This window comes from Macrobrachium rosenbergii, chromosome 37 (assembly GCF_040412425.1).
Source record: "Macrobrachium rosenbergii isolate ZJJX-2024 chromosome 37, ASM4041242v1, whole genome shotgun sequence".
NCBI classification, from domain to species: Eukaryota; Metazoa; Arthropoda; class Malacostraca; order Decapoda; family Palaemonidae; genus Macrobrachium; species Macrobrachium rosenbergii.
In genome coordinates, this window is record NC_089777.1 from 38,892,279 (window position 1) to 38,904,036 (window position 11,758).

At 37.0% G+C, this 11,758-nt stretch overlaps 1 protein-coding gene across 1 annotated transcript in view; it reads left to right on the top strand.

The window, feature by feature from the left end:
• The window catches only part of Naprt (nicotinate phosphoribosyltransferase), a 130,454-nt gene continuing 118,696 nt past the window's right edge, over positions 1 to 11,758 (top strand). The window contains exon 1 of the mRNA XM_067082079.1: positions 1 to 288. Coding sequence (XP_066938180.1) covers positions 201 to 288 — 88 coding nt within the window. The 5' untranslated portion in view covers positions 1 to 200. The remainder of the gene's footprint in view (positions 289 to 11,758) is intronic.

Here is an 11,758-nt window from a genome sequence, read left to right on the forward strand (position 1 = left end):
GTATAGGAATAAAATATAAGTTCACGATGCTTACTTCAGTTAAGTTGCACCTCTTTTGTAACCCTCTTTGAATATTCTTCGTTTATAGTTCTCCAGGTGACACAACGCGAGACAACAGCAGACGAATTTAATCGTGGGAGAACGTCGGACGTTCGCGTTTCACTTTAGATTTTTTGGTGACTTAAAGCAAGAACGAAATCATGCTAACGGGAGATCGGGTAGAAGCCTCATCTGACCGTATCCGGAATAAGCACTCTCAGAATGGTGTCATCCAGCCACTTCTGACTGGTAAGTGATAATGACAACTGTATTTTTTTTGTAAGGTTACGGTAAAGTCAAACTTCCTCGGGTACGAGATCACGTCTTGATTCAGTTTCGTGAAACCTCAAAGAAGCATGTTTTGTGTTAGTTGAATGTTATGTAATTAATTTTGAGTACTGTAAGAAACGTGACTCACGTGTCGTTTCTTTTTAGATTCTAATAAATTTCACGTGTCACGGCGACACGCCCCTTTAAGGTAGGCCTAGGCTGCCTAATATTGGTTGACCCAGGCAAGGCTTAGTCTATTCAGTAACTAGTCTAATGTAACTTTAAGTAGGCTCGTTTGTCTGTTTAAATTAGGTCTACGTAGGTAAACTAAACGAAGATATTGCACGAGAAAATCTAGATAGCCAAAGACTTGGCACTCTTGGTTTATCATTGCCATCGACCCTGTCAAAATGACAAGACAAGTAGACCAGCTTCAGAGTAGTCTCCGTTTACGTTTTTTATTGAGTAGCCTGGATGTTGGGCATTTCGGCCATGTTAATTTGTTAGCTGAACTGTTAAAACCCATTAGTAAAAGGCGATGCATTAACTTTACCAAGACTTGGCCTCCAGTCAACTGAAGAACTGTTAATCATGTAGTGCATTTGCATCCTTTTATTTCATTCTGCACCACTTATTTTTTGAAATTATACTTAGGAGATATTGAGAGAAGTTTTAAGAAGTAATATTAAGAGACGTTTTAAGAAAAAATGTCCCTGGGCTGAGTATTGAGTCAAAGATCACCCATGAGAAATGCAGAGTGGTATTACAGTTTATGTCTCATAGAGTAGGTTAGGTTAGGTAGGCTTTGATCGTGCATGGTTTTAACTGGCATGACAGTTTACCATAATCTGCTACAGCCTACCACTATCAGCTGCATTGTTGACAAAACACTGCATATATATAAATATTTGCATTGCCATCTATTCCATGATTCATGTTTTTATGTAATAGCAGGTTACTGTACCACTATTTCCGTTACACTTGAATAATAACACTTTCTTGGTGCTGATGGTGTGTGTAGCAGCTTTTGTTTAGGATTGAGATTATGTAAATAACAGTAAGCAACAATAAAAATTAGGACTGATTTAACTCAAAAATGTTTTTGGAACATATTTGATAAGTGAGTATAAATAAAAATTTGCTTCCTTTGATAGCATACATAGAACCGTAAGAGAATTATCAATCTGAATAGTAGAAACCATTCTTTATAAATATGGTATAGCATATTTTAATATTACAGAGCTTTGGTAATTTGAAAATAGTCATGATACTGTACTCCAAAGCTGCCACATACAGTGTGGTAGTTATGGACACATACAGGAGGAACGTAGATATGATTTTGGGTTAGCATTCTGTTCTTTGACATGTTTTTTATATTTAGTTGTTTGCAGGGCAATTTATATTTATTATTTTTAGATAGAAAGGAATTGTTGGAAACACAATACAGTATTTTGAACAAAGTAACACATTTTGCTATCATCTTAAAAAGAAGATTATGAAGCAAAATTATCAAATGTGTTTGGACTTCTGTGCTGGGTCAATCCAGAACTGCTCCATTGTGTACTGTGTTTAAAACAGTGTTATTAACACATTAACAAATTTAGTTGTCATATCCAACAAGTTCAGTCTTCATATCAAGGGATTAGAGATAGCACAAAGTATAACCCTTATATGACAGAGCTTCTTATGGATGCTCCAAGGGCACATATTCTTTACATTAATGAATATAAATAACTATTCGCTCCTGGTGTGGGGTTGTATCATTTTGCTCTCTTTTTATATGTGATAGGAATTACTGAAGTATAATATCCTCTTTTTATATGAAGTCAGAAAATTTGTTTAGAAAGGTCATAATGTACAGTATAGGAGAAGACAGTAAATGTTGAGTTCCTTGCACTTTTTTGGAATTCCCTATGTGGGAGGAAAGGAAGCTGTTTTCCACATACAAAAAAAAAGAATTGCAAAAACCTTCAATCTTGCCTACATTACACTGCATAGTTCAGTGTAATGGAGGCATGATTGAAGGTTCTTGAATGTCACTTTCATCTGTGGCCTTTTGCTTTTCTTACTTAGCTGTCCAACTCCTTCATATTTATCTTGCTCCAGTTTTCACCTTTTTATCGAAACACCTTTCAGTCTAGTTCATTGAGATTTAAGCAATGGGACTGATTTTGTAATCTCTCGTATACTACTGTAGTATTACCCATTTATTTTGGGTATAAGAATAAGAATAGGAATGCTGATTTTATTCATAGTGTATTTTCTGTTTGGTTTTCGATATTGTACAATATTTCTTCTTTCACTGTCAGCCTAATGTCGTTTTTTCTGTTTCTAGGCAGTACAGTATCTGCTTTTTTATCGTACAATATTCATTTTTCATTAGTGATGCAGACCAGGACCTCGGGAGAGAGATGAGCATCCACAAGTAATGATGACTTTCAACACTATAAATCTTGTGACCTTTGGGATATTGTGAATCAGAAGCATATGTGTAGAATAGATAGGGAATAGCGGTAAATGAGTAGAAAGTATAAGTACCATAATGTAGTATTGTCTGCGGTTTCGCACATTCTTGGCTAGTACTTCTTATACTCCTGTTAATACTGTACTAAAAAATTTTGGGCAAGTGAATCAGCCATCTCATATATTGGCTATTTTAATGAAAAAAAAGGGATTTTCAGAAAGTTGTATTTTTGTGCTCTTAAGACAGCTTTAATTACCTGATTTTTGTATTGTACAGTTTCAGTTTTTAACTTTCTTTTTATTATTTCACACATCAGAACATTTTTGTCTTTAGTGGATATGCCTGGCAGCAAATATTCATTTAATTCATTTAGCTTTGCCAGACCTTGACCATTTTATTTGATGCAAAGCTTTCACCAAAGATGTTTGGCAATTTAGGTGCTGTGTGTGGCCCACAAGTGAGATTTAAATGTCATATCAGTTGTGTCAAATAATTTAGGATATGCCTATCGGATGTCTCTAGTCTTCAGGTATATGAAGAAATTTGGCATGTTAGCTTTCAATTTTTATTTGAGGTGCTGAATTATGTTGAGATTAATTTTAACCTCATGTTCACTAAATTGGTCAACAGCATTGTCAATTCTAACTGGAAAAGAAGCAAGAAAAAGTCCAGTCAGGTAACTGGTCATGTGGTAGTGGGAAAGGTATTTGGGTGAGTTCTAGAGTGAAGACTGGCAAGTGTATAAGAAAAATTTGAGATAAATGCTGGTATCCATCACTGGTTAGTGTTGAACCCTTTCTTATATATCTTAATAGTGGTTGATGCTACAAAGGAGTGAAAATAAGGGCCGTATGGCAGCTGCTTTATACAGATGACCTAGTGTTAACAGCAGAATCTGAAGAAGAGGTGATGGAAACGCTTAATAGGTGAAAGAGAGGAATGAAGAGGAGAGGGCTGAAAATCAGTACAGTATAAATAAAACAATGTTTTGGGAAATTGCGCAGAATACATCACACACTTATGTTGACCGGAAATGAAACAGAGGAAAAAGTGCAGCTAGGTAAGCAGCCATGCAGATGATGTGGGAAAGATGTTTGGGTGAACTTTGCATTGTATGTAGCAGGTGGTATTTCAGGAGGTTTTCAGGATTACAAAATATTTTCAAATTAAAGGATTTTTGATGGCCAAAATGCATTAGAAGATCAATTGGGGAAGATAGGAAGTTGAGATCCTGGTTGTGATAAATGGGCAGTTCGAAGAAGTAGAGCAATTATGTTATGAAGCAGGAATTAAGAGAGCAGTAAGGAAAAGAGTACTGTAGCTGAAGCATAGATAAAATGCACAGTGATAGCCAGACTCCTGTTTAATAAAAATGCCCAGTGTAGAGAGCAAGATTACTGTGAGTTCATAAGGCCTATGCTACTCTTAGCAATGAAACATGGGCACATACAAGGAAAATGAAGGCAGTTTTTAAAATATGGGACTAAAATGTTAAGATTCATACCTGGAGTACAGCAGGAAGAAAGTAACAAAATGATGAATTGGGAGAGGTGTATTATTAAGAGGCTGGAAGAAACTAGGATCTCAAAGGTTGAGATGATTGGACATGTGATGAGAAGGGAACAAGGAACAGTTGGCTAGAAAAGCAGTAGATAGGGAAGTAGCAGGACAAGACCTGTAGAATTGCACAGGAAGAACATGGAGGAAGGTGACAGGATAGGACCGAGATGTGATTAAAGTTCAGACAGAATGAGAAGAGTGGAGGGAACCCATTTTTTCTAACCCCCATAAAAGTAAATGTTGACTTAAAAATGTTGATGATGATTAGCTTGTCTATTATACTTTGTTGCCTTCTTTGCAACGTGGTTTCACCACTTTTTCACGCTGTACAGTGAGATTTAATCTGTTTTGTTTTATTTGGCACCTTCAGAACCCAGACATATGAAGATAATTATACAATATTGGGCTTTGAATGTGTTTCCTTCGTCTATAGCCTGATATCTGTAAAGAGATGATGTTAATGTATGTACTATAAGAAGATTGCAGGTGACCAGTAGTACTGAATTGAAATTCAGCTCAGCATGCTGTGCATGTCACTTTACACAAGTGCATATTTTAGGAAAATAAACCCCCATTTACAAATGTTTCTTGAATTTTGGGTTGCTGTATGTAGCTCTGTCAGTGGTTTCGCATATGTATTTTGTAATATATAATATGTATATAAGATTAAGGAATCCAGGCATTATATACTACTAGCACTCCATATGTGCCCATTTCTCAGTGAAGGTAATTGTTCGGGTTTAGTATGGACAAAGACTTTGGGAATGGTTGACAGATTAGATGATGATTCAATTGAGACTGAAGAAATTTTACCTTGTTCACCCAAGTTAATGTTTTGTTCTTAAGTGTGTGATGTACTTTGAGCAGCTTTCCAAAACTAGCAGGCATATCACATTGATATTCCCACAATGATGTGTCAAACTGATTTTGTTTTATTGGTTAATGCGTTGAGAAAGTCAAGATTTTTAGGATCTTAATTCTTTTCAGGTTCTTTTGAAAGTTTTGTTGTCTGCCATTGCCTTTAAAGGGTTTATGAATTTCCTTTTAGGGTTCTTTTGAAAGTTTTGTTGTTTACCATTGCCTTTAAAGGGTTTATGAATTTCCTTTTAGGGTTCTTTTGAAAGTTTTGTTGTTTACCATTGCCTTTAAAGGGTTTAGAAATTCCTTTTAGGGTCTTTTGAAAGGTTTGTTGTCTGCCATTGCCTTTAAAGGATTTAGAAATTTCTTTTAGGGCTCTTTTGAAAGTTTTTTGTCTGCCATTGCCTTTAAAGGGTTTACAAACAAATTTTGAATTAGAAAAATTGTGTATAATTTGGTTTTAAATTTTACCTCAGTAGTTATTGTATACTTGATGTCTAAGCTTGATCTGCCATTGAAGTGTGTAATTAACCAACTTACATATTTAAGAGGACATTTTTCCTTCCTTCCTTCCTTCCTTCAAAGTAGTCTGCAGTGACTGAACAGTTTGCAAATTTTCTTACCTAAGAGTGTAGTTTGATTCATAACACAGCTTACTAGGTTGAATTTCCCTACATTGACTTTTGGTTGTGGACTAATAAAACTGACTTTGGCTTTTGCTGGTTAAAAAATTTTGTCATGGCCAGGACCAAATAATTTTCCAGGGAAGGTTGATGGATATACTGCTGCAGTTCATAAGTTTTTTTTTGTTTTTCACAAAATCTCCAGCTTCACGTGCTTGCGCTTCTGTTGCTGAACTTATTTTTTTTAGTTTATTTTTTTACAAATTTTATTGGGAACTTTGGTGTCAATTTAGCCCAATGTCAGGTGGGAAAACATTAAATGGGTTAGTCCGTTTATCTTTATTATATCTACTTATCTCTGGTGATGAAAAGTTTCTCGCGTTATATATCTGTGTTAGGTAAGGCCAGGGAAAGGGAGATGAATCATAGTTGTACTTTAGTAGTATAATTGAATCTTTTTTTTATGTTCTAATTAGAGTTACTTGTCTTTGTCGTATGAGTCAGTTTTAGTGCAGTGCTTTATATTTGGAATTATGAATTTCAGAATCATTTTGGATTTATTCGTAAAATGTCAAAAACTAGTCTCACTTATTTAAGTTTGGGGTCAATATTAGCCAGTGCTATATCATGAAGCAAACGATGTAAAGTATCATGATTATTTTGAATTTATGCCAGCATAAGTTCTCTCTCTCTCTCTCTCTCTCTCTCTCTCTCTCTCTCTCTCTCTCTCTCTCTCTCTCTCTCTCTCTCTCTCTCTGACTGTTTCAAGTTACAGTCTAATTAACTACGGTCTCAGTCATGAGATAAATAAAATACACCATATTCACGATACCAGTATGAGCCTCACGTGACGTCTGCTAAGGTTAGTCTGTAGTGTTTTATCAAAATGAGCATCGCCCAGCGGTATGATTCTAGATATGCAAATTAGGGACTTATGTGTGTACTAGCAAAAGAAAAAGCTGAGCTGGGCTGCAGAAGTCTCAAGATTTTAAGCTGTACCATAGCCTTAGCAACTGCGTTTTGGACATCTACAGTGTGTCAGTCGACCCCCCCCCCCACACAAATACATACATATACATACATATATATATATGTGTGTGTGTGTGTGTGTGCGCCTGAGTGAGTGATTGTGTAAGTGAGAGTGAGTCTGTCTCTCTGTCTGTCCGTCTATCTGTCTGCGTATGTGTGTCGAAACAACAGCAATTTTGTATTAATTTGTCCTTTTATTCATGAAGAGTCACATACTTTTTTTTTTTTGCAATGATGTAATTCTGGCATCATCTCCACGGTCTGGTAGTTTGAAACCAATTGTGGGTCCAAGCGAGATAGTGACCTGTGCTTATTTTTTCAGCATATTCCTTCATTGTAATTTTGTCGATTAAATGTGGTTTAGGTAGTAACTCATTATTTTGTTTGATATTTTTGTCATTGCATGGCGTTTCATATTGTTTTCGGTAGGTTCGAAAACTCAATTGAACAATTAGTGTATCTGTTTATTTGTCCAATGAGGGGAGTAACGTATTTAGTATTGAGAGGTACGGAACAGGATCAGTGATTTTTCTTTTTGAATGGTAAAGGTAAAGTCTCTTTCAATCCACTCTCTCTTGTAAACATTACGTTGAAATCCGTCGTAGTAAAGAATGTGAATTCTGTGTTAGCATATATTTTTTTGTTAGGAGTTTAATTTTGCATTGCTCTTCAAGTTTTTTTTGTGATGTATTTGAATGTTTATTTCTTTAATTTTTTGTCATTTTTGTCTATTCCAGTTCTTAGCCTTCTAGTCTTATGCCGATAGTAACAAACTTTAGTAGGCCTCTCCGAGTTAATAATAGCAATAAAAACTTTGCTCATGTTAGTTATGAAGCAAAAAATAACAATGGTAACGATAATAATAATTGGGACGTACAACAAGATCATTATTGATATTTTTCGTAATTATCAAGTGGGATGGAATACTAAAGTAGCAGTGGCTCACGACACATTTCATTGTTAAAAAGTGAAAGAGGCGAGTATTCATATTTCGTAGACTGTTGAAACAGAGCTGGACTAAATCACTTCCCAATCATGTAAGTTAAAAAAAATAACATAGAACTCTTGGTATCCATATTGTATTTTTATATTGGTGAGGCAAGACAAGACTGATTGCATTTCGAATTTCTGTTAATTGAACATAAAATTCGAGACTCAGGTTTTAATGTTTACTGCATAACACTGTGATTTGGGAGCGTCATATTTCCTAAGCCGTCTAACTTCAAAGAGACAGCAATGATGCATCCAGTGCGAGCAAGTGTTCCTTATTAAACTTGACGATGACAGGAAAGGTAAAAAGTTCTGTTCAAGATCCAGAGATGCGTGCGTCACTGGTTCCAACCCCATCTCTCACAATGAGTTCACCCTAGAGGTGGTAGCTTAGAGTCTAGATAATGCTACTCTAGCAAGTCTTCATGGACTGGATTTGCTAGCCCCATGCCCTTTTCTACCCCGAGTTTACCCCCAGTCGATCACCTACCAGGTACTAACTCTGCTTAGGTCAGCAAAGGCTCAGCCTCTCGTTTATGAAACTAGTCATATATGTGTGTATGTTTGTGTGTGTGTTTTTGTGTAATTGTAATAGCCACAGTGCCCTCTTAACTACTCGAATTCTTCGTGCTTTTTGGATACGTTTGTCACTACAAAGCCTTAGATCCAAGTGCAAGACATTTGAAGTAATTATGGTGTCTGATAGCGGGAAACGAACCCGCGTCCCATAATCACAACGAGGTCAGGTCGGCAACTTTACCTCGTGAATTCGAGAAGTTAAGAGGGCATTGTGGCTATTACAATTACCTATCTATCTGGTAAAAAGTGACCAGTAGATTCAACATATATATTTATACATATATAAAATGAGCAGATCCACAATAATATAAATGTTGGGTCGATAACTGAAATAAGACCGAAGCCTGTCAGTAGCAAGCGGAAGCAGTCTTGGTAAATTATCACCGAACACGTATGGTGTTGTGGATTTATCCCCCATTTGTGGTACGAAAGTGTACTCATATATATATATATATATATATATATATATATATATATATATATATATATATATATATATATATATATATATATATATATATATAATGTTTGTAGGTAAGAGGGGGGGAATGTGGAGGTGGGTGGTTACACTATCAGAAAATACTACTCTCTATACCGTGGTGTGGAAAGTATGGCCTTCTGTCATCCTTCAAAATGTTCTCTTAACCTGAGGCGTAATGTGCTTCCATACACGGCTGAGTGAGGAACACAAGGTGAGAAAAATGGGTGCTGGTCACTTGTAAAATTTCCTCACTCGTTTTTTTTTTTTTTCATTATCTATCGAGGAAGCTTTCTATACCCAAGGAATATTTTAGTAATATTCACGTGTGTACGAGGAATGTTTCACTTGTATGAGATGAGGATTACCTCGTCAGGGTCCTGTTCTTTTAACCACACGGTATGTATGTTCACTGAGGATTGATCACTCATGTTTGAGAGAGAGAGAGAGAGAGAGAGAGAGAGAGAGAGAGAGAGAGAGAGAGAGAGAGAGAGAGAGAGAGAGAGAGAGAGAGAATTGCTGAATTTGTTTTTGGACTTAACAATCAATTTGGCAGTTTCTTTCGTGTATCCTTAATACTTTAATATTCCTTTAGTGAGAGTTATAGGTTGATTGGTTTAGGTTAATCCAACTATGGTCCAGCACGGTTCCTCGTCCAAAGTGTAGTAAGGTGTGAAAAGGACTATGGGGTCTGTTGCAGACCTCTGGAATGGGCAACCAACCGAGACAAGTTAGGCGTAACCCTCATGTGGTCCGTTCTGTTTCCCAGTTTTGTGTGGTGATGTTAACCAGGGGACCATTTTAGGTAAAATTGTGATTCAGCGGTTGTTAATGTTGGGTTCAGTAAGAAAGCAAATTGTAGTGATCTTGTGAAACTGACCATAAAAAAAAGCACAATAAAACGTTGGCTTATGACGGCCGTTCCTTTTTAGCTCAATAGTAAAAAAAAAAAAAAAAAAACTGAGTCTTGTACTGCCAGGCACAACGCATACTGGCTGCATTCAGCTTATTGCAAATTATGTGGTATTATATCAGTTTCCCAGTTAGGCGAGGGGAGGGGTGTAAGAAGTCGGAGAAGGGAAATAGCTAATGCTAAGTAAAAATGAAAGAAACTTTTGGGCGAGTCCACCTGTACTCCTTGATTCGAAAAATCTTAGTGTGGAGTTCCCTGTCGTATGGTTGCGCAGTTCATCCTTTTGTCTGATTACGTGAACTTTAATGGTGCGAATATCCTGCTAATGGACCAGTGTAGTTCGAGCCTGGTCGAAAAAAAAAGATTTAAAAAAAAATGCCGGCACAGTCCTTGGGAAAGGGATAGACTCGCCACCATTGTGACTTGTAAGATGAAAATTTGCATTGCAGGAACGAAGGGACTCTTGCAACGTGAAGTCATTCACTCACGATTGTTTATTTCTCGGGTTACCACTCACAACAGTATCCCAAGGTTTGTTGCAGATTTGTTCGTATTGACATTTAAGTATGCGATTTCTCGCCCTGTAAAGTTAAGTATACCTTAGTTTTACCAGACCACTGAGCTGGTTAACAGCTCTCCTAGGGCTGACCCGAAGGATTAGACTTATTTTACGTGGCTAAAAACCAATTGGTTACTTAGCAACGGGACCTACAGCTTATTGTGGAATCCGAACCACATTATAGCGAGAAATGAATTTCTATCACCAGAAATAAATTCCTGTAACTCTTCATCAGCCGGCCGGGGGAATTGAACTCCGGCCCATCGAGTGACAGTCGGCAGCTCTACAGACGGTCACGATGTAACTTGAGCAGCTGTTATTACTATTTAAAACTCAACGATGTTCACATTTGCCGTTGTGTGAAGAATTTTTATTCCGGGAAAATCTGGAATTTTGGGCTTTCTTTTTATGATACCGAGATCTGCAAGATGGGATCATTGAGAATTTACAGTAGGGATAAAGATCAAGTACTTAATTGGCCCATTAAATGCATCGGAAATATGTTGTGGATACAGCCTCTTAGTTTATAATTCTATTCAGTTTCTTGTTGTTTTTCCTTGCATGATAATTCTTGTTGATGATGTGTCAGGATCATAATGAATTTCACCGAAGTTATCTCGCCTTATGCTTGGTATCTTTGTGTAGTTGGGGCATCTTTGATGACTTATTCGTTCAGTTATTCTTTATATATATATGTCTTGCAAGAAAGAGCAGTTGGCCACGACAAATAAAAGAAAGGGGGGAAGAATGTAGTACCAAGAATTTGATAAATTTTACTGATATTCGAGATTAAAGAACTAGGAGACAATCGCTTCATATTTCATTCGTCTGGATGCAAGTAAAAGGGGGCTAATGATCGAAAATTAGGATTTTGTGGGATTCCATAGGACTCTGTTCCTGTGGCCGGATTTCTGCTAGGAAGGGGATATTAGATGAAGCAGTTTTACGTGACACGAAGTGTAATGACTCTCTCTCTCTCTCTCTCTCTCTCTCTCTCTCTCTCTCTCTCTCTCTCTCTCTCTCTCTCTCTCTCTCTCTCTCTCTGGGTGTGTGTGTGTGTGTGTGTGAGTGGGAAGAACAATGAGGGCTTTCTCTTCTTGGTAGTATGTGATGAAAAAAGCAGTAAGAGTTCGCGCTGTCTGTATAAGAGGAAGAGCATTAGAAGCTCTCTTCTCTCACACTGCTTATTTTGGGGAAATTTTGCGAAGGAACGCGGACTTTGCATTCGCTTACGATCTACAGGCACGAACAGAACTTGAATTAATCGTATCCCGGCATCATAAAAAGCTGCTATCGACCTAATTACGTCGACCGAGGAAGAATCGTATTCTTTATAGGGGGAAGATTCCCATCATAGAAAAAGCTCTGCGTGTTGAAAACCCCAACTCGCCTGGGA